Source organism: Pelophylax lessonae, assembly GCF_965119305.1.
Source record: "Pelophylax lessonae genome assembly, chromosome: 2".
Classification (NCBI taxonomy): Eukaryota; Metazoa; Chordata; class Amphibia; order Anura; family Ranidae; genus Pelophylax; species Pelophylax lessonae.
In genome coordinates, this window is record NC_138769.1 from 567,024,944 (window position 1) to 567,047,417 (window position 22,474).

Genomic DNA, 22,474 nt, shown 5'->3' on the forward strand with positions numbered 1-22,474 from the left:
GTCACATATGGGGTATTAGACTTTGCTCCGAAGGAGTAGCTAGGCAACAGAATATGTTAACAATAAAGCTTTAACATATCCCACCCTCAAGGGGTGGTCCCCTCAGTCAATACCCTCCTACTTCCTGCAACCATATCTCAGTTTTAGTGGAATAGCAGTAGAGTATACAGTCAAACCCCAAAAGAGGGGCGGGGGCGGCGACTGTCGGAGGACTCAGAGAAAGGAATTTTACAGGTAAGATTTTACAAAAATTCCGTTTTCTCTTACGTCCTCCGACAGTCGCCGCCTCTTCATATTCGTCACATATGGGGACGTCCCAAAGCAGTGCAAACATGAGGGGTGGGAAACGCATCCGCGCCGAAAGGCAACGCAGTCTCCACATCAAAGAAAGGAACCTTACCAAAGGAAGGAAACCAGCTGGGCAACAGCAAAAATAAGTGCTCAACAGGAGCAACAACCCAGGAAAGGACAAAAAACCAGGGGATACAAAACTTATCCCAACAGCCAGGAGTCCCCAACAAGGGACCCTAGGGAACAGCCGCACTAAGAACCTTGCGGCCAAAGGAAGCATCCGCCGATGCCTGAACATCTACTTTGTAGAATTTTGTGAAAGTGTGTACGGTCGACCAAGTCGCCGCCTTACACACCTGGGCTACAGAAGCCCCATGACGACAGGCCCAAGACGTACTCAGAGATCTAGTAGAGTGCGCCTTCACAGGCACAGGGGGAACCTTCCCCTGCAAGGCATAGGCCTGTTCAATGGTCTGCCTGATCCATTTGGCAATGGTAGAGGCGGAAGCCGCCATGCCCTTCCGAGGACCCTCTGGAAGAACAAACAAGGAGTCCGTCTTTCGAAAAGACTCAGTCGATTTAAGGTAAACCCTAATCGCCCGAACAACATCCAGAGAATGTAGTCTCACCTCCTTTGGATGTTTAGGCTTCGTGCACAACGAAGGCAAAACAATATCCTCGTTAAGATGGAATTCCGAAACTCGTTTCGGCAGAAAAGAAGGATTAGGTCGCAAGACCACCTTATCCAAATGAACAACCAGGTACGGAGACCTGCAGGACAAAGCCGCCAGTTCCGACACTCTGCGAGCCGAAGTGATCGCCACCAAAAAGGCGACCTTTTTGGACAACATAGACAACGATATCTCCCTGATCTGTTCAAAAGGAGCACGTTGTAACACAGACAGGACTAGATTCAAGTCCCAAGGGGGCAAAGGATCCCTCCTAGGAGGAACCAGATGCCGCACACCCTGAATAAAAGTGCCAACCAAGGAGTTGGAAGCCACGGGACGTTGAAACAGAACGGCCAGCGCAGACACCTGACCCTTTATCGTAGCCAGCGCCAAACGCTGATCGACACCCGTCTGAAGGAAAGACAGCACACGGGAAACCGAGTACGTGCGGGGTGAAAACCCCCTGGACTCACACCAGGCAAAATAGGCCTTCCAAGTACGGTAATAAACCTTTCCCGAGGAAGACTTCCTCGCGTTGATCAAGGTATGAACAACCTCTGGAGAGAGACCCTTCTCCTTCAGGACCTCGGTCTCAACAGCCAGGCCGTCAAAGCCAGCGACTGTAAAGCAGGATGGTAAATCGGTCCTTGAGACAGTAGATCGTCCCGAAGAGGCAGACGCCAGGGGGCGTCGACCGCCAGATTCACGAGGTCTGCGTACCAGGACCGGCGAGGCCAGTCCGGTGCCACAAGAATCACCGTGCTGCGTTCCGAGTGTAACCTGCGAAGGAACCGGGACAGCAACTGAATCGGTGGAAACTCGTACATCAGCCTGTACTGATGCCACGGGGCCACTAACGCGTCCGACGCGTCTGCCCGAGGGTCGCGCGTCCTTGCCACGAACCTCTTCACCTTGTAGTTGAGGCGAGACGCGAACAGGTCCACATCTGGAAGACCCCACTTCGCGCACAACATCTGGAAGACAGCCGGGTGGAGAGACCATTCCCCCTGATCCAGGGTCTGGCGACTCAGATAGTCCGCCTGCCAGTTCTCCACTCCCGGAATGTGAACCGCCGTTATCGCCGGGACATGAGTCTCGGCCCAAGACAGAATGTCGGCCACTTCTCGAGCCGCTCGGGCACTCCTGGTGCCCCCTTGGTGGTTGATGTAGGCCACCGCCGTGGCATTGTCCGTCTGCACCCGAACCGGGCAGCCCTGCAGCCGGTCCGTCCAGCGATGAAGACAGAGCCTTATCGCACGCAATTCCAGAATGTTGATCGGGAGGGAAGACTCCCCCTCCGACCAGGTCCCCTGGGCGGACAGAACGCCCAGAACACCACCCCAGCCCGACAGGCTGGCATCCGTGGTGATTATCGTCCACGAGATCGGACGAAACGACTTGCCCCCGGACACCAACGGGGACTGGAGCCACCACAGAAGGTTTTCCCTGGTGCGATGACTCAACGAGATCTGAAGATCCAGAGATTGAGGTCGCCCGTCCCACCTGGACAAGATCTCCGCCTGGAGACCCCGCGTGTGAAACTGCGCGAAAGGAATCGCCTCGAAAGCCGAGACCATCAATCCCAGACATCTCATACACGTCCGCAGAGACGAGTTCGGAACGTCCCTGAGGGACCTGACTTCCTCCTGAAGAGTCCTGAGTTTGTCTTCCGGCAGGAAGACCTTCGCCTGCACCGAGTCCAGTATCATTCCCAGATAGGGAAGACGAACCGACGGACTCAGTGTCGACTTTGGAACATTTATCGTCCAACCGAACTCCTGCAGAGTTTGCATCGTGACAGACAGGTCCTTCTCCAGACCCTGACTGGTCGCAGACCGAATCAGAATGTCGTCCAGATACCCCAGGACAGAAATGCCCTGGGCTCTCAATAATGCCAGAACCGGTGCAAGCACTTTGGTGAAGACCCGCGGAGCCGAGGCGAGCCCAAAGGGCAACGCCACGAACTGGTAGTGATCCTCCGCAATGGCAAATCGAAGGTATCTCTGATGACCCTCGAATATGGGGATGTGAAGATACGCATCCTTCAAATCGATGGAGGCCATGAATTCCCCCGGAACCAGGGCAGCCACCACCGAGCGCAGGGATTCCATGCGGAACTTGCGAACCCGCACAGAGCGGTTCAGAGCTTTCAAGTCCAGAATTGGACGAACCTTGCCCTCCTTTCTGGGCACGGTGAACAGATTGGAATAAAACCCCCGAAATCTGTCCCGATGAGGCACCGGAACCACCACTCCCTGAGCCCTCAGGTCCCGCACCGCCAGGTGCAGATCCCGCAGGCGCTCTGGAGACAGTTGTAGATTTGAGGGAAAAAATCTGCTCTCTGGCCGAGAGAGAAACTCGATCTTGTAACCAGATCGAACGATTTCCAGAACCCATCTGTCCCGCACACGGGCCAACCAGGGCTGAAGAAAACCGAGCAAGCGTCCCCCCACCCCAAAACTGGGTGAGGGCGCCCCTTCAGGCCGAACTGTTATGGGCCGCAGGTCCGGATTGGCCGGACTTCTGTTTCCCAGACCAGGGTTTCTTCTGAGAGCCCTGGCCCTTGAACGGTTTGCCCTTGTAGTGCGGCCGAAAGGCACGAAAGGACCCCTGAGGGGGCCGAAAATGAGCATGCTTCTTCCCAGAAGCCCCCTTAGCCTTGGGGAAATGGGGCAAGAGAGTGCTCTTACCCCCGGTAATCCCCTTAATCAACACATCCAGGGACTCCCCAAAAAGGCGAGACCCATCATAAGGCAGATTGGCTAAGGTTTTACGTGAAGATTGGTCCACCGACCAACATTTCAACCAAACCAGGCGGCGAGACAACACCGCCACGCTGTGCACACGCGCGGCCAACGGAATCAGGTCCAGGTCCGCATCACACAGATACATGACACCCTGGTGGATCTGATCCACCATATCCAGGGTCGCCGCCGAGGCCGAATCGGCCACTAGGACGCGCCTAAGCATCTGCGTCCAACTTGCGATCGCCTGGGCCGCCATGAGAGAAGCAAACAGAGCCTTAAGCATAGAACCCGTAACAGAATAAGTATGACGGGCAAGAGACTCCAGTCTCCTATCCGTGGCATCACGGAAAACAGGGGATCCCTCTGCAGGGATCGCAGTGGCTTTGTTCAAAACCGCAATAGCATGATCCACTGGCGGAGGCACACACCACCGTTCATCAGTGGCAGGCGAGAAAGGATAACGCAGCTTAAATTTACTTGGTACCGCAAAAGGCTTGCGCAAATCGCGCCATTGGTCCTTAACAGCGCGCTGAAAATCAGCATTGCAGGGAAAAACCTGCGGCGTCCTGCGTTTTCTCTGCGTCCCATAAGCCGCCAAGGCAGCTGGGGGACACACCTCGTCCTGCAAACGTAGCGTCTGCTTAATGGAAGCAATCAACTCATCCATGATTGCAAGCTCTTCAGGCGAGCCAGGGGGAGAATTATCAACCCCCTCAACTTCAGCCTCTACCTCAGACCCCCTAGATCAAGAGAGGAGCGGGACCCCGATAGGGGGGTCCCCGCCAGAACAGCCCCATCACCTTCACCCTCAGAATCAGAGGACAGAGTAACTCTGGGCCGTTTAGTAGATTGAGCAGCCACCAGCATTTGCACCTGTGCAGCAAGGCCAGCCACAATAGTGGCCAAATCCCCCCCTGGGGGGGAAACAGCGGTCCCCTGGCTTTCCACCAATACTGTGGGAAACTTGCCCTCCTGAGAATCCATTGCCCCTGTATGCCAGACAACCAAGGGTTAACTGCCCCCTTACAGCAAGCGCGGCAAGCGCAGCCCACCGCACCACACTCAGGCACAATGAGACCCCCACAGGGAATATACAGACTGAATACAGGCAATGGAATACAGGAATAGAAGGATAAAACCTGAGGAGACTCCGCTGCTGCTGCTGCCTCGATCGGTGCTTCCAGGAGAGAGGAAGTGATGCTGCCAGGGCGCTCTATGTAAGCCTATGGAGGCTACAAGAAAATGGCCGCCGTGCATGTAAACCATGCGGCCGGAGCGGGCGCCGGTAAAATGGCGCCGTTTGGCGCCGAAATCGCCGCTCCACAGTGCATAAAATCACACACAATATTATCCCATACTATGGATACATGTTAGATCGCCGCAGCGATCGCTGTATATGCCCCAACATGCCATTAAAAACATGCCCCACAGCACACAGCTCCTCACACTGCCCAGCCTGACATACTCAGTGTCATACAGCTCCCCCCCCCCTTGCAGCCCACAGCATGCAGCCGAGATATAGGGAGACAAGCAGTGTGATTAAAGGCAGGTTACACAGTCCCAGACTGAGACCCCCCCCAGACAGACAGGTCCCCACATAGATACACTTACCTCACATGGCGTGGGGAACCCGCACAGGCGAACAAGCCGCTGCACATGAGGCAGGGAGAGTCGCAATTCAAGACGCACACAATGGCGGTTCAGAAACCGCACAGCGTCCGGTGAGGTAGCCACCTCACCAATCATCCCTGCACCGAACAGGGATGGGTCGTTCACCGTGCCAGGAGCGTTACCTGGCTGAACGCTCGATGGCAGACTGGGAAGCCACTGACCCACGACCTGCGACCAGGGGGATCAGCCCGAGACCCAGTCCGCATGATCCTCTTCGTCCGAAGAACTAACTAATGCTGACAAAAATAACAGCTAAGTAAAGGTAGAGAGAAAACTCAAACAAAATATCAAAAAGAAGAAAGAGTCTGGGACAAAAAGTCCCAGCACAGAGAGAGCCAGCCACTCCTGACAAGCTAGACATTAAAACTGAGATATGGTTGCAGGAAGTAGGAGGGTATTGACTGAGGGGACCACCCCTTGAGGGTGGGATATGTTAAAGCTTTATTGTTAACATATTCTGTTGCCTAGCTACTCCTTCGGAGCAAAGTCTAATACCCCATATGTGACGAATATGAAGAGGCGGCGACTGTCGGAGGACGTAAGAGAAAGTATATTTTTTTGACTTTCTGCTATAAAACGCATCCAATAAATCAATTTAGGCCAATATGTATTCTGCTACATATTTTTGGTTAAAAAAAAATCCCAATAAGCATATATTGTTTGGTTTGCGCGAACGTTATAGCGTCTACAAACTATGGGATAGATTTATGGACTATTTTTTATAGTTTTTACTACTAATGGCGGCGATCAGCGAATTTTAGTGGGGCTGCGACATTGCGGCGGACAAATCTGACTCAAATGACACTTTTTGGGGACCAGTGACACCAATACAGTGATCAGTGCTAAAAATGCAGTCGCTATATAAATGACACTGGCAGAGAAATGGTTAACATCAGAGGTGATTAACCACTTAACGACCATCGGCTCTGTCCCACAAAACTACGTAACTCTACATCGCTTTGCAGGACCACTAGCGGGGGCACGTGCCCATTTACCACAGAAGCCGATCAGCGGGTATTCGCGAATGCTCCCCGTTGAGACAGAACAGCAGACTTCCGTTCTGTCTGTTATGAACACAGGGATCCTGTGTCCGTCTTATTTAGAAATACAGGTCTCTGTGCAGAACCCCCCAGTTAGAAAGCACCCCTAGGGACACATTTAACCCTTTGCTTGCCCCTGGTGTTAACCCCTTCCCTGCCAGTGTAATTAGTACAGTAACTGTGCATATTTTTAGCATTGATTACTGTAGTCACTGGTACCCCCCCAAAGTGTCAAAAAAGTCAGTTAGGGATCTGATCTGTCCGCCCCAATGTTGCAGTCCTGCTAAAAATCACTATTCACCGCCAATACTAGTAAAAAATAAATAAAAGCTACAAATCTTTCCCCTAGTATGTAGATGCGATAAATTTTGCGCAGAATACAAATTGGCATAAAATGAAAAATATTTGATTTTTAAAAGAAAAAAAATTATTGGGAATGTTGTATAGCAGAATGTAAAAAAATATTTTTTTTCAGAATGGTCTTTTTTTGTTTAAAGCGCAAAAAATAAAATCGCAGAGGTGATCAATTACCACCAAAAGAAAGCTATATTTGTGGGGGGGGGGGGGGGGGGGGGGGAAGGACATCAATTTTATTTGGGTACAGCATCGCACGACCACGCAATAGTCAGTTAAAGTTAACAGTGCCGTATCCCAAAAAAAACGGCCTGGTCATTAAGGGGGGTAAAACCTTCTGGTCCAAAATTGGGTAAAGGAGTTTATAAAGTGCATTATGTTAAAAAGCCTTCGGTGTGCAGCAGCCCCCTAACACTTACCCGAGGTCCCTCTGTCCACGAGTTTCCCATCCGGCCGAGATTCTCCCTCCTGATTAGCTGAGACAGCAGCAGTGCAATCGCCTGCTGCTGCTGTCAAAGTCTGTTAGCCAATCAGGAGAGAAAGAGGCCACCGGGTTGTCTGAATAGACGCAGGGAGTAGTGACTCGGCTCGGATGTCCCCATGGCAAGCTGCTTGCTGTGGGGGGCTCTGAACAGGAAGGAGGGGCCGGGATCACAGAAGAGGGACCCGAGAAGGAGGAGGATCTGGGCTTCTGTGGCAGTGGATTTGCACACACAGCAGGAAAATTTAAAGCAGAGTTCCGTCCTCAAAAACCACTTTGGGCCATCCGCTTGCTGACAATCACCTGAAAAAGAAATGGATAGTCCTGATTTTTTTTCGGTTTACTTACCTTGTTATTGAAGAAAACGGAAAATGGTTATCAAATACTTACCGGAATTTTCCTTTCCTGATGGACTCCATGGCAGCTTACATGTGGGTTAGTCCCGCCTCCTCCTACCTCATAGGACCCTACTCCCATAAATTTTTACTCCGTGCCAGAGGCCGTGTTCCATAAATAGCCTACTCCAGCAGATGGGAGGGGACTCCAGCTGCCATGGAGTCCATCAGGAAAGGAAAATTACGGTAAGTATTTGATAACAATTTTCCATTTTCCTAACAGACTACATGGCAGCTTATGTGTGGGAAATAACTAGCCAAACACACAAGGGTGGGAAACTGCTGGCCAAAAGAAATTTAATTTGCACCATCAACAGACAGTACTTGCAAACCAAAGTTAACAGAAAACAATGAAGCTGGCTCAATACAATAATGAGTCATGAAAGTGTTAATGGAAGACCATGATGCCGCCTTGCATATTACTTCAGGGGCCACATGACAAGAAGCCGCCCAGGACGAGGACACCCCTCTTGTCGAATGCGCGGTCACCGCTTCTGGAGGAGCCAAGCCCTTAGCCTTATATGCCCATTGGATGGTCTGAACAATCCATGCCGCTATGGATCTTGAAGAGGCCCGCAAGCCCTTGTTCTTTCCGTGGAGGAGAACAAATAGATAATCTCAACGCCTGAAGGAAGCTGCTGCATCCAGGTACAGTCTCAGAATTGCACCCATATCTAATGGATATGTATCCGGATCTGACGATTTGAATGTTGGAAGGACAATCTCCCGGTTCTCGTGGAAAACAGAGACCACCTTGGGGTGTGATCCCAACATGGGGATAAGAACCACACGATCTGGGAAGGTGGTCAGGAATGGTTCTTTGCAACCCAGAGAACTAATCTCTGAGACTTTTAGCCGAGGTGACGGCAACCAAGAAGGCCGATATCAGCGACAGATCTTTAATGGAGAGTTGCTCCGTGTGACTTCTTCTGACGTCAGAAAGGAAGTTCAAGACGAGTGGAAGATCCCATTTAGGGAACCTTGGCTTCCTCTGTGGCCTGAGTCTGGAAGCTCCCCGAAAGAATTGACGAACAAGGGGTTAAGACGCCCAAGAAGTTCCTGTGAAGGCCGAAATAGCAGAAACTTGCACACGTAGTGAGCTAACAGATAATGGTAGGTCCAGTCCCGACTGCAAACCAAGAATATGCTGGATATTCAGGTCATTGCATGACCCCCCTTTCTTGGTAACAAAATCCATGAACTTGGACCAGATCCTTCCATAGACCTTGTTAGTGCCGCTCTTCTGGCACTTGAGAGTAGAAATTGCCCCACTCGGGCAACCTAACGCCTCCAGCCTTTCCCTCTCAAAAACCATGCCTTCAGGTGCAGATGAGCCGGGCATGGGTGTAGAGTTGCTCCCTGGGACAGAAGGTCCGGCCTGATGGGTAGAGGAACTGGATCCCGAAAACTGAGGAGCATCAGTAGTGGAAACCATGGCCTGTTCGGCCAGTATGGGGCTATGTTAGCACTTCCACATCTTCCATCCTGAGTCTCGCCAGGAACCGGAGAATGACAGGAACTGGGGGGAAAGGCATATGCCCTGTGGAATCTCCAATGGTCTGTCAGAGCATCCGTGCCAAAGGCTTGGGGACAACGGAACCTCACATAATTCGGAAGCTTGTGATTGCATGGAGATGCAAATAACGGAATTTTTGTAAAATCTTACCTGTAAAATTCCTTTCTCTGAGTCCTCCGACAGTCGCCGCCTCTTCATATTCGTCACATATGGGGACGTCCCAAAGCAGTGCAAACATGAGGGGTGGGAAACGCATCCGCGCCGAAAAGGCAACGCAGTCTCCGCATCAAAGAAAGGAACCTTACCAAAGGAAGGAAACCAGCTGGGCAACAGGAAAAACAAGTGCTCAACAGGAGCAACAACCCAGGAAAAGACAAAAAACCAGGGGATACAAAACTTATCCCAACAGCCAGAGGTCCCCAACAAGGGACCCTAGAGAATTGCCGCACTAAGAACCTTGCGGCCAAAGGAAGCATCCGCCGATGCCTGAACATCTACTTTGTAGAATCTTGTGAACGTGTGTACGGTCGACCAGGTCGCCGCCTTACACACCTGGGCTACAGAAGCCCCATGACGACAGGCCCAAGACGTACTCAAAGATCTAGTAGAGTGCGCCTTCACAGGCACAGGGGGAACCTTCCCCTGCAAGGCATAGGCCTGTTCAATGGTCTGCCTGATCCATTTGGCGATGGTAGAGGCCGAAGCCGCCATGCCCTTCCGAGGACCCTCTGGAAGAACAAACAAGGAGTCCGTCTTTCGAAAAGACTCAGTCGATTTAAGGTAAACCCTTATCGCCCGAACAACATCCAGAGAATGCAATCTCACCTCCTTTGGATGTTTAGGCTTCGCGCACAGCGAAGGTAAGACAATATCCTCATTAAGATGGAATTCCGAAACTCGTTTCGGAAGAAAAGGATTAGGTCGCAAGACCACCTTATCCAAATGAACAACCAGGTACGGAGACTTGCAGGACAAAGCTGCCAGCTCCGACACCCTGCGAGCCGAAGTGATCGCAACCAAAAAGGCGACCTTTTTGGACAACATAGACAACGAGATCTCCCTGATCTGTTCAAAAGGAGCACGTTGCAACACAGACAGAACGAGATTCAAGTCCCAAGGGGGCAAAGGATCCCTCCTAGGAGGAACCAGATGCCGCACACCCTGAACAAAAGTGCCAACCAAGGAGTTGGAAGCCACGGGACGTTGAAACAGAACGGCCAGCGCAGACACCTGACCCTTTATCGTAGCCAGCGCCAAACGCTGATCAACACCCGTCTGAAGGAAAGACAGCACACGGGAAACCGAGTACGTGCGGGGTGAAAACCCCCTGGACTCACACCAGGCAAAATAGGCCTTCCAAGTACGGTAATAAACCTTCCCCGAGGAAGACTTCCTCGCGTTGATCAAAGTATGAACGACCTCTGGAGAGAGACCCTTCTCCTTCAGGACCTCGGTCTCAACAGCCAGGCCGTCAAAGCCAGCGACTGTAAAGCAGGATGGTATATCGGTCCTTGAGACAGTAGATCGTCTCGAAGAGGCAGACGCCACGGGGCGTCGACCGCCAGATTCACGAGGTCTGCGTACCAGGACCGGCGAGGCCAGTCCGGTGCCACAAGAATCACCGTGCTGCGTTCCGAGTGTAACCTGCGAAGGAACCTGGACAGCAACTGAATCGGTGGAAACGCGTACATCAGCCTGTACTGATGCCACGGGGCCACTAACGCGTCCGACGCGTCTGCCCGAGGGTCGCGCGTCCTTGCCACGAACCTTCTCACCTTGTTGTTGAGACGAGACGCGAACAGGTCCACATCTGGAAGACCCCACTTCGCGCACAACATCTGGAAGACAGCCGGGTGGAGAGACCATTCCCCCTGATCCAGGGTCTGGCGACTCAGATAGTCCGCCTGCCAGTTCTCCACCCCCGGAATGTGAACCGCCGTTATCGCCGGGACATGAGTCTCGGCCCAAGACAGAATGTCGGCCACTTCGAGCCGCTCGGGCACTCCTGGTGCCCCCTTGGTGGTTGATGTAGGCCACCGCCGTGGCATTGTCCGTCTGCACCCGAACCGGGCAGCCCTGCAGCCGGTCCGTCCAGCGATGAAGACAGAGATTTATCGCACGCAATTCCAGAATGTTGATCGGAAGGGAAGACTCCCCCTCCGACCAAGTTCCCTGGGCGGACAGAACGCCCAGAACACCACCCCAGCCCGACAGGCTGGCATCCGTGGTGATCACCGTCCACGAGACAGGACGAAACGACTTGCCCCCGGACACCAACGGGGACTGGAGCCACCACAGAAGGTTTCTTCTGGTGCGATGACTCAACGAGATTTGAAGATCCAGAGATTGAGGTCGCCCGTCCCACCTGGACAGGATCTCCGCTTGGAGACCCCGCGTGTGAAACTGGGCGAAGGGAATCGCCTCGAAGGCCGAGACCATCAATCCCAGACATCTCATGCACGTCCGCAGAGACGAGTGCGGAACGTCCCTGAGGGACCTGACTTCCTCCTGAAGAGTTCTGAGTTTGTCTTCCGGCAGGAAGACCTTCGCCTGCACCGAGTCCAGAATCATTCCCAGGTAGGGAAGACGAACCGACGGACTCAGTGTCGTCTTTGGAAAATTTATCGTCCAACCAAACTCTTGCAGAGTTTGCATCGTGACAGACAGGTCCTTCTCCAGACCCTGGCTGGTCGCAGACCGAACCAGAATGTCGTCCAGATACCCCAGGACAGAAATGCCCTGGGCCCTCAATAATGCCAGAACCGGTGCAAGCACCTTGGTGAAGACCCGCGGAGCCGAGGCGAGACCAAAAGGCAACGCCACAAACTGGTAGTGATCCTCCGCAATGGCAAATCGAAGGAACCTCTGGTGACCCCCGAAAATGGGGATGTGAAGATACGCATCCTTCAAATCGATGGAGGCCATGAATTCCCCCGGAACCAGGGCAGCCACCACCGACCGCAGGGATTCCATGCGGAACTTGCGAACCCGCACAGAGCGGTTCAGAGCCTTCAAGTCCAGAATTGGATGAACCTTGCCCTCCTTTCTGGGCACGGTGAACAGATTGGAATGAAACCCCCGAAATCTGTCCCGATGAGGCACCGGAACCACCACTCCCTGAGCCCTCAGGTCCCGCACCGCCAGGTGCAGGTCCCGCAAACGCTCTGGAGACAGTTGAAGATTTGAGGGAAAAAATCTGCTCTCCGGCCGAGAGAGAAACTCGATCTTGTAACCAGATCGAACGATCTCCTGAACCCATCTGTCCCGCACACGGGCCAACCAGGGCTGAAGAAAACCGAGCAAGCGTCCCCCCCACCCCAAAACTGGGTGAGGGCGCCCCTTCAGGCCGAACTGTTATGGGCTGCAGATCCGGATTGACCGGACTTCTGTTTCCCAGACCAGGGCTTCTTCTGAGAGCCTTGACCTTTGAACGGCTTGCCCTTGTAGTGCGGCCGAAAGGCACGAAAGGACCCCTGAGGGGGCCGAAAATTAGCATGCTTCTTCCCAGAAGCCCCCTTAGCCTTGGGGAAATGGGGCAAGAGAGTGCTCTTACCCCCGGTGATCCCCTTAATCAACACATCCAAGGACTCCCCAAAAAGGCGAGACCCATCATAAGGTAGATTGGCTAAGGTCTTACGTGAGGACTGGTCCACCGACCAACATTTTAACCAAACCAGGCGGCGAGACAACACCGCCACGCTGTGCACACGTGCAGCCAACGGAACCAGGTCCAGGTCCGCATCACACAGATACATGACACCTTGGTGTATTTGATCCACCATATCCAGGGTCGCCGGCGAGGCCGAATCGGCCACTAGGACGCGCCTAAGCATCTGCGTCCAACTTGCGATTCGCTGGGCCGCCATGAGAGAAGCAAACAGAGCCTTAAGCATAGAACCCGTAACAGAATAAGTATGACGGGCAAGAGACTCCAATCTCCTACCCGTGGCATCACGGAACACAGGGAAATCCTCTGCAGGAATCGCAGTGGCTTTGTTTAAAACCGCAATTGCGTGATCCACTGGGGGGAGGCACACACCACCTTTCATCAGTGGAAGTCGAGAAAGGATAACGCAGCTTGAATCTACTTGGTACAGCAAAAGGTTTGCGCAGATTGCGCCATTGTTCCTTAACAGCGCGCTGAAAATCATCATTGCAGGGAAAAACCTGCGGCGTCCTGCGTTTTCTCTGCGTCCCATAAGCCGCCAAGGCGGCGGGGGGGGGGACACATTTCATCCTGCAAACGCAGCGTTTGCTTTATGGAAGCAATCAACTCATCCATGATTGCAAGCTCTTCAGGCGAGCCAGGGGGAGAATCATCAACCCCCTCAACTTCAGCCTCCACCTCGGACCCCACTAGATCCAGGGAGGAGCGGGACCCCGATAAGGAGGCCCCCGCCATAACAGCCCCATCACCTTCACCCTCAGAATCAGAGGAAAGAGCAACTCTGGGCCATTTAGTAGATTGAGCAGCCACCAGCATCTGTACCTGAGCAGCAAGGCCAGCCACAATAGTGGCTAAATCCCCCCCTGGGGGGGAAACAGCGGTCCCCTGGCTTTCCACCAAGGCGGTAGGAAATTTGCCCTCCTGAGAATCCATTGCCCCTGTAATGCCGGACAATAAAGGGTTAACTGCCCCTTTAAGCAAGCGCGGCAAGCGCAGCCCACCGCACCACACTCAAGCACAATGAGACCCCCACAGGGAATATGCAAACTGAACACAGGCAATGGATAGCAAGAACAGAAGGATAAAACCTGAGGAGACCCTCGCCGCTGCTGCCTCGATCGGTGTTCCTGGAAAGAGGAAGTGATGCTGCCAGGGCGCTCTATGAAAGCCTATGGAGGCTACAAGAAAATGGCCGCCATGCATGTAAAACATGCGGCCGGAGCGAGTGTAGGCAAAATGGCGCCGTTTGGCGCCGAAACCGCCGCTCCACAGTGCAGTAATGCACACGTGACATCTCTGTATAAGAATACATGTCAGATCGCCGCAGCGATCGCTGTATATGCCCAAACATGCCAAAAAAACATGCCCCACAGCACACAGCTTCTCACACTGACCAGGCTGACACACACAGTGTCACACAGCTCCCCCCCCCCTTGCAGCCCACAGCATGCAGCCGAGAGATAGGGAGACAAGCAGTGTGAATAGAGGCAGGTTACACAGTCCCAGACTGACACCCCCCCAGACAGACAGGTCCCCAAATAAATACACTTACCTCACATGGCGTGGGGGACCCGCACAGGCGAACAAGCCGCTGCACATGAGGCAGGAAGAGTCGCATTCAAGACGCACAAAATGGGGGTTAAGAAACCGCACAGCGTCCAATGAGGTAGCCACCTCACCAATCATCCCTGCACCGAACAGGGATGGGTCGTTCACTGTGCCAGGAGCGTTACCTGGATGAACGCTCGATGGCAGGCTGGGAAGCCACTGACCCACGACCTGCGACCAGGGGGATCAGCCCGAGACCCAGCCCGCATGATCCTCTTCATCAGAAGAACTAACGCTGACAAAAATAACAGCTAAGTAAAGGTAGAGAGAAAACTCAAACAAAATTTCAAAAAGAAGAAAGAGTCTGGGGCAGAAAGCCCCAGCACAGAGAAAGCCAGCCACTCCTGACAAGCTAGACATTAAAACTGAGATATGGTTGCAGGAAGTAGGAGGGTATTGACTGAGGGGACCACCCCTTGAGGGTGGGATATGTTAAAAGCTTTAATGTTAACATATTCTGTTGCCTAGCTACTCCTTCGGAGCAAAGTCTAATACCCCATATGTGACGAATATGAAGAGGCGGCGACTGTCGGAGGACGTAAGAGAAAGATCCACTTCCGGGTGAAATTCCAGAGAAGTGAGCCACTGGAAGACATCGTTGTGAAGGCTCCATTTGCTGTTGTCCAAGCGGACTCTTGAGAGGAAGTCCGCTTGAACATTCTGTACCCCTGGAAGAAACACTGCAGTGAGGTTGACCAGGTGTTTCTGGGCCCAATATAAGATTGGATCTACCTCCTTCAACAGGGAGCGACAGAGTACCTCCTTGTCGCTTCACATAGGAGACTGCGGTCCTATTGTCCATCCTCAGGATCACAGAAGTCCCTTCTATTAGGTGATGGAATGCTTTCAGAGCGCAGAACGCGGCTCGCAATTCTAGAGTATTTGACACTGCCCTGTGAGCTTGGAAATCCCAGCTGCCCTGGGCTATCTCTGTCTGACATAGGTCACCCCATCCGGTGTTGCTGGCATCCGTGGTAACTGTGATCCAAGAGATGGGCATGATGGAATGGCACTTGAGGTGATTTTTGCTCTGCAGCCACCATGGAAGGCTCTCCCGCATTGATGATGTTATGCGAATGAGGTGATTTTGATCTCCTGGACGCCACTGATCGAGAAACCCCACTTGGAAAGTGCCCACTTCACCATTGGAGTCATGGCTACCATGGTCCCAACCACTCTTAGACACTGAGATGCTCGAAGGTGAGTGGCCGTCATAGCTAGGCGTACCCTGTCCCTGACTACCGGGATCTTCTCGAGGGGCAAAGAAATTGTGCCTCGACTTGTGTCGAACTATGCTCCCAGAAATATTAACGACTGGGTAGGCTCCAGGTGGCTCTTCTCCATGTTCAGTAACCAGCAGAACTCACGAAGAGTGGCTATTACCTGAGACCTGTGTACCAGAAGTTGTTCTCGGTCTTGTGACAGCAGGAGCAGGTCATCCAGATAATGGTGTAGACGGACGCCTTTGGTCCTGATCAAAGCCACCACTGCTAGTAAGACCTTTGAGAATACCCGCGGCGATGTAGTAAGCCCAAACGGGAGACAGACAAACTGTAGAGGATTCTGATCTACTGCGAATCGTAGGAACTCCTGGTAATCTGCTGCCACTGGCACATGGAAATAGGCGTCCTTGAGGTCGATTGACACAAGTCAGTCTGCCGGTTGTATTGCTTGACGGATGGTGAATAGCGTCTCCATCTTGAATTTCTCCTTCTTGATAAAAGAGTTCAGGTGCGTGAGGTCTATGACCGGTCTCCAAGCACCGCTCTTTTTCTGAACCAAGAAGAGAGGGGAGTATAGACCCTGGAACTTCTTGTTGGTTGGAACTGGAACCACTGCGCCTTGAGCCACCAACAGATCTACGTAACACAGAAGGCCTTGTCTTTTCTCTTCTGACTGTGGCAATGAGGTTGGAATGAACCTCAGTCTGGGCGGACTGCAGAATTTCCAGGAATGGCCTGTTGATACTGTCTTGACGACCCAGAAGTCGTTTATCGAGGCTGCCCAGACGTGTTGGAAGCGTAGTAGCCGAGCCCAGACTTGCTCCGCCTGGGCAGGCACGTCAAAAAGGCTTTGTGGCCTCCCGACCACCAGAAAACCCTCCTCTGGGTGCTTTCTGTCCTGAAGGCTGCGGTCTTCTCCAGTTCTTTCGGAATTGATGGCCAGGCTTATATAGGCGAGCATCCCTTGATCGATCAGCCCCTTGCCTGGGCTGAGACCTCTTCTGGTCCAGCAAGCGCCTATCCTGGGGAAGGAACCCCGACTTACCACCTGTGGCACGGGAAATGGCGCTTTCTAACTTGTTGCCGAATAGGGAGGACCCCTCAAATGGAATTCGGCACCAGGCCTGTTTTGACGCAGGATCAGCCAACCAAGGACGTAACCAAAGAGCCCGTTTTGCAGTAACCGATGAAAGCATTACCCGTGTCACAAGGCGGACCATGTCTAGGGAGGCCTCCCCCAAAAAAGCCGCCGCCAGCCTCAGCTCATGTATTGGCGAATTTCTTGCGACTTCTTCCGACACGCTTCTGAGTGTTGTGTCCACACTGTCTGTCCACACCTCCATTGCTTTAGACAGGGCTGCGAGAGCCAACGCTGGCTTGCATGCCATTCCTGCTGACACAGATGCGCTTGAGGTCTGAATCAATGCGTCTCTCAAGGCCATCCTTAAAGGTGACTGTGTCTTCAAGCGGAAGGGTGACATGACGCACCAGATGCATCAGTGCTGCATCCACCAGAGGCGCAGATTCCCGGTGTTTAACCTCTTCCGTTTTAAACGGGTACATTTTGTTCAAGTTAAAGAGTTTTTTTTCTCTGTGTGCAGCCCCACTTGTCTGTAATGATTTTGCCGACCTCCACTAACAGGGGAAAGAAAGGGCGTTCCTTCTTGAGGTGCTTAAAATACCTCTTCTGTTTAGAGGGTGACTACCGGCTCATCCCACTTCAGGGCTTCCTTCACAGCTTTGACCAAGTAGGGAACCATGGCAAAGTCAAAACCCGCACCAAGGTCGTCTGCTTCAAGCTCACCCTCAGAGTAGTCAGATGAGGTGTGCTGGGAAGGCCCAGGGATATGAATATTTTCACCAGCCGGAGTACTCGCCATCCTGGGGGAGGAAGTTCCAGCACGAGCAGGATCCAAGGTTTTTAAGGACTCCTTAACTACTCGCCTGACCAGCGACTCCCATCTGCTGGTTGCTGTCTTCCCTTTCGTTTGCAGCATGTGCCAAACAGGGCTCACAGAGCGACTTTCCATCAGGCACCTGTGCCCCACATCCCCAGCAGGATCTTTTGTCAGAATGGTGGTGTCCTGAAGTAGCTCCAGACTCTTCACCATGTCGCCTAGAGGACGACCGATGGCGCCCGGAACTTGATGAATGCCGCGTTTGCGACCTGGGAGGATCTTTATCTTCACGGGCTGAGTGACCTCTTTCAGACCTAGAAGGGCTTTAGGAAAGAAAATAAAGACTCAACAGAACAGCAGAAAAAAAAAAACCCAAACATTACAGGTAGAGGAATAAAACCAATCTTACCTGTAATGTAAGGGCTGGCCACCAGGGGGCGGTGAGACATCCATATCACTTTAGGAAACTGCAAGAGATCATGAATGAGTGACATGCAGAAAGCAGGCAGGAAGCCTATTCAGCATAATCACAGCCATCTCTCACCTTTAAGGCCCCATTCACACGAGTGCGACTTGTCCCGTGATTTTGGACCGCAAAATCACATGACAAGTCGTTTTCCATTATTTTCAATGAGCACCATTCATATCAGTGCGTTTTGAAGTCGCACCGACTTCAAAGTAGTTCCTGCACTACTTTGACACGATTTTAATGCGTTTTGAGGCATATAGCCTTGCCATTGCTTTCAAAATCGCAGCAAAGTCGCGCCGCGAAATCGCGGCAAAATCGCTGTAAAATTGCGTCGCAGAAGTGTGAAAGGGACCTAAAAGATTCCCGCAGAGCACGGGGAAGCCACTGGAAACACTGCTGAACAAACCCACAGATAGCTGAAACTGACAGCTATTTGAATTTGCTACTGGAATGATGTCACCGCCCCCCCACCTGTGCAAACCAAGCCTCGATTCAGATCGAGCCTGGAAGGCACTGCCCCCCCCCCCACCTGTGCGAACCAAGCCTCGATTCAGATCGAGCCTGGAAGACACCAGGAAGCAGTGGAGTGGAGAAGGACTTGGAATGGAACGCCATGCATCCCACAGCCAAACTAGACCCCAGGGAGAGATAAGTAACAAACAACAGGAGAATATACAAAAACAAACTGCTGCCATAGAATGTAAAGCAGGGTACATCACCACTTCCACGACCAGACCTTGGACCATACGGACACCGCGGCTAAACACACGATGGGGCGTATTAATGGGCCTCCCGCTAATAGCTGGGACGATTGGCCAAATGTTGCTTTGCCTGCCATTGGCCAGGTTTGTAAGCTCTTCTGACAACTGACTCAATGCCCGTGTCCTACCCCGCTAATAGCTAGGGCGTGCTGGACATGAAGGGGACACCACTCGATCCAACGTGCAGACCGCCAGGCCTCAATCGGGAATCTTCATGAGGTAAGATTTGACCATAATCCTTTCAGGAGGACAAAAAAAGGAACACGGCCTCTGGCACGGAGTAAAAATGTATGGGAGTAGGGTCCTATGAGGTAGGAGGAGGCGGGACTAACCCACACGTAAGCTGCCATGGAGTCTGTCAGGAAAATATACTTACCTTTCTTCCACTTCCTTCCTCTGCGGCCGCGGCCCACGCCGTCTCTTCCTGCTTGCACTGACTCCTGGGAGCTGAACATAATCGCTCCCAGGAATCAATATACGTCTGCACCGGCCCCGCTCGTCAGTTACAGTGCAGGCGCGTCATTCCCTGTGCAGGGATTACACGCTTGCCCCGGAAGTGACGAGCGGGGCCGGTGCAGGGCATTCTGGGACCGAAAAGGACGCTCTGACTTCAGCTGCCCATACCGGAGATGGCAGCGCTGGACAAGACATTTGCAAGGTAAGTATTTCTTATAAATGGTAAGTGCAACCTGGGACAGTTCAGAGGCTATCCATTATGAAATGCACTAGCCCTGACTGGCCCGGGGGTATTTTTATCTAAACAATGTTTCCGAGGCCGGAACCCTGCTTTAACATCTTTTTTTATTGGGGGGGGGGGGGGGGGGGGAGACTTTACACTCACACTTTAAAGCGGTTGTATACTCATAAAAAACAAACTCATACTAGCTCATTATGAAATACTTACCTTAGGACGAAGCCCCGGCGCGGTCGTCTGGACAACGCGGAGGGAGCTGACATGCTCCCTCGGCGTCTCTTCCTGGCTCGGCGGGAGTTTCACTTCCCGGCTAAATCCATTGTTCCGTGAAAAAACACTACATGTTAAAATTCCATACCCTCGTCACTTTCGGTGAGGGTACGTCATACATCAGCTGAGCCGCTTTCCAGTGCGCATGCGCACAGCTGCGGAGGGTAGGGATTTTTCATGGGGTAGTGTAACTGTTTCTTTACGGAACCTCGTCTCATTCATTAGCTGTTGCTGCGTGAAATCATCTCGGCTTTAACCCGCTAGACTTCCCTCATCTCTGCTCCAGGAAAATTAAATCGGCAGCGGGTCTATGAAAATACAAATCACGGCTAGTGTTTTAGAACGCAAGTCACTCATTTGGGACGCCGCACCTGCTGACGAGGGAAGTCTCCGAGATGATTTAATTTAGCGGCATGCGCAGTGGGACACGCTGCAACAGCTGATAAATGACGCGGTGTACGGTTAAAAAAAAAACACTACCCCATGAAAATTCCCTAACCGCTGCAGCTGTGAGCATGCGCACTGGGAAGCTGCTCAGCTGTTAAATGACGTACGTGCACAGGAAGTGACGAGGGTAGGGTATTTTTACGGGGTAGGGTTTTTTAATGTTACACCGGAAAGGAGCTCTGAAGGTCCGCAGGACCTTAAAAGCGCATGCGCCGCAGGCATCAGTGGCTGCATGCAGGTTGAATATCTGCTAAACCGTGTAGGTTTAGGAGATCTTAATTCTATCAAGGGGTAAGCCTCATTATAGGCTTAACTGTAGGTAAGTCAAATAGCGGAGTATACTACCGCTTTAAGTGTGCTCCTAGGGTGTGCTAGCGTGGGGGGGGGGGGGGATTCTGTGACTGAAGGAAAACAGGTCAGTGCTTCTGCTTAGCAGAAAAGAGATCTCCATTTTCCTCCCTCACAAACCGCAATTCTGCCTCTCCTCTGAACGATCGGCAGGTCCCAGCGGCCATCACAGCCGCCGAACCCGCTCAGTCTAATCAAAGCGGGGCTCCGTTGGCGCGCCCTAGAGCCGAAGATCTGAATCAGGTATGTGATTTTGCGCTTAAGGGATTCATAGTGTATGTATGCGGTTCTTAAGTGGTTAAATAAAACAAAGCCAGGTCGCTTTCAAGAGTACAAGATTTTGCAGAAGGACTTAAAGCGATCAATCCCCATATTTAGAGAAACACATGACCTCAGGTAACATTATGGCTAGCACTGATACACCCAGATGATGGCCGCTCCAGTAGCACACCTGGTACCGCTAAGTATACCGGCGTCACCTGACACGCGCTCTCTGTGAGGGGAACAGGTGCCACCATCAGGATGTGTGCGGCCTATCACCTCCGCCATGAACACAGAGACCAGGTGAAGGCCACTATACAGGGATGCTCGCTCTAATGAATGGCCATGTAAGCGGATTAGCGGCTCGGGGCTGACAGAGGCTTCTAGAGACAAAGATGGTCTGGAGAGAGGGAGCGGCTCCCCCTCCGCCATCACACTCCTCTCCAGCCGTTTACCAGACAGAGCCCTATGGGTGGGTGGGTGGGGGAGTCCGCCAGGTCCGTGTAAAGCGGCTCACACAGCGGGCCCCGGGTCATCCTCAGTGCTGTGTCCCCGCCCCATCTCTACCCGGCATGGCGCAGGCCTCACTTCTGCCACTCCTCGCCACCTACGTATGACGGGAGGACCGCCGGTGCCGCTTACTCACATGTTGCTACAGTTCCCCCGGCTTTCCGTGCACGCTCCACGCTGCTCTTCTCGTCGAGTCCTCCGCACGCTTCTCTACTCCTCCCCGTGCTCTCCCGGGCCCAAGTGACGTCACCGAACGAAGGGTGGAGACTGGCCCCCGGCTCATTCTGAGCTGGGAGAACGCGCACAGTCTCGCGGCATCAGAAAAGAAAAGTAAGAGGTTGTAAGGCTCCGCCCCTTCTCCTCAACCGCCGCTGTGGAAACTGAGCGCGCCGTCCAGAAATGTTGAGGGAGGGGCGTGTTGTGTACGCGGCTTCTACAACGTTCCAGCACTTTCTGGTTGCTGCTAGGGTGTATGGGATGTGTACGGGAAATGGCCGCTGACTTGTTTCTTGGCAAGAGTGCTCTCCCGCCTTTGTTTTTTTTTTTTTATGATTTGCGTTTTCTGGACGTAAGGACAGTTAGAGGTGACGGACCTGTGTATTGTAGGGCCTTGTCAGTCTTATGTACCTCTATGTATGGAAAAGGGTTGGCAATGGAGGAGTATATACACCTTGATGAGGTGTCTGTAAGGCCTCTTTCATGTAGGGCATTAGTTTAGCCCCTCAAAATGCTTGCTAGGAAAAAAGCTGCTTAAAAATGCAGTATACACTGTGTATTGCACATTTAACCACTTCCATACTGTTCCATAGCTGTAAAATGACTACAACATGGCTCTGTTGTTCTAGGAGGGTGTCAATGGACATCCTCTTAGAACATGCATCAGGCACACACTATGTAATTGCTTTGGACACAGTTGATCAGAAGTCGAAGGGCCAATCACAATTTGCTGGTTATCAGCATTCCTTTCCTCAGGTGCTGTCACAACAGGAGGCAAGGAAAGCCATTAACTGGGAAGTCTGATGGCACATTAACGCTGATAATTAGGTCACTGATCTTCAGGGCTGCCTCACTAGTGCAGCCTCATCAGCGCACATCAGTATAGAACAAAACAGAAAATTGTAATCTTCTTTTGGTGCCTAGCCGTGGCAGCAT

General features: G+C 52.4%; 1 protein-coding gene across 1 annotated transcript in view; it reads right to left on the bottom strand.

Annotated features, from left to right (window-relative positions):
- PTGES3 (prostaglandin E synthase 3) overlaps positions 1–21,617 on the bottom strand; it is a 76,008-nt gene extending 54,391 nt beyond the window's left edge. The window contains exon 1 of the mRNA XM_082247303.1: positions 21,459–21,617. Within this exon, the coding sequence (XP_082103429.1) occupies positions 21,459–21,460 (2 nt within the window). The 5' untranslated portion in view covers positions 21,461–21,617. The remainder of the gene's footprint in view (positions 1–21,458) is intronic.
- Positions 21,618–22,474: the final 857 nt, after the last annotated feature.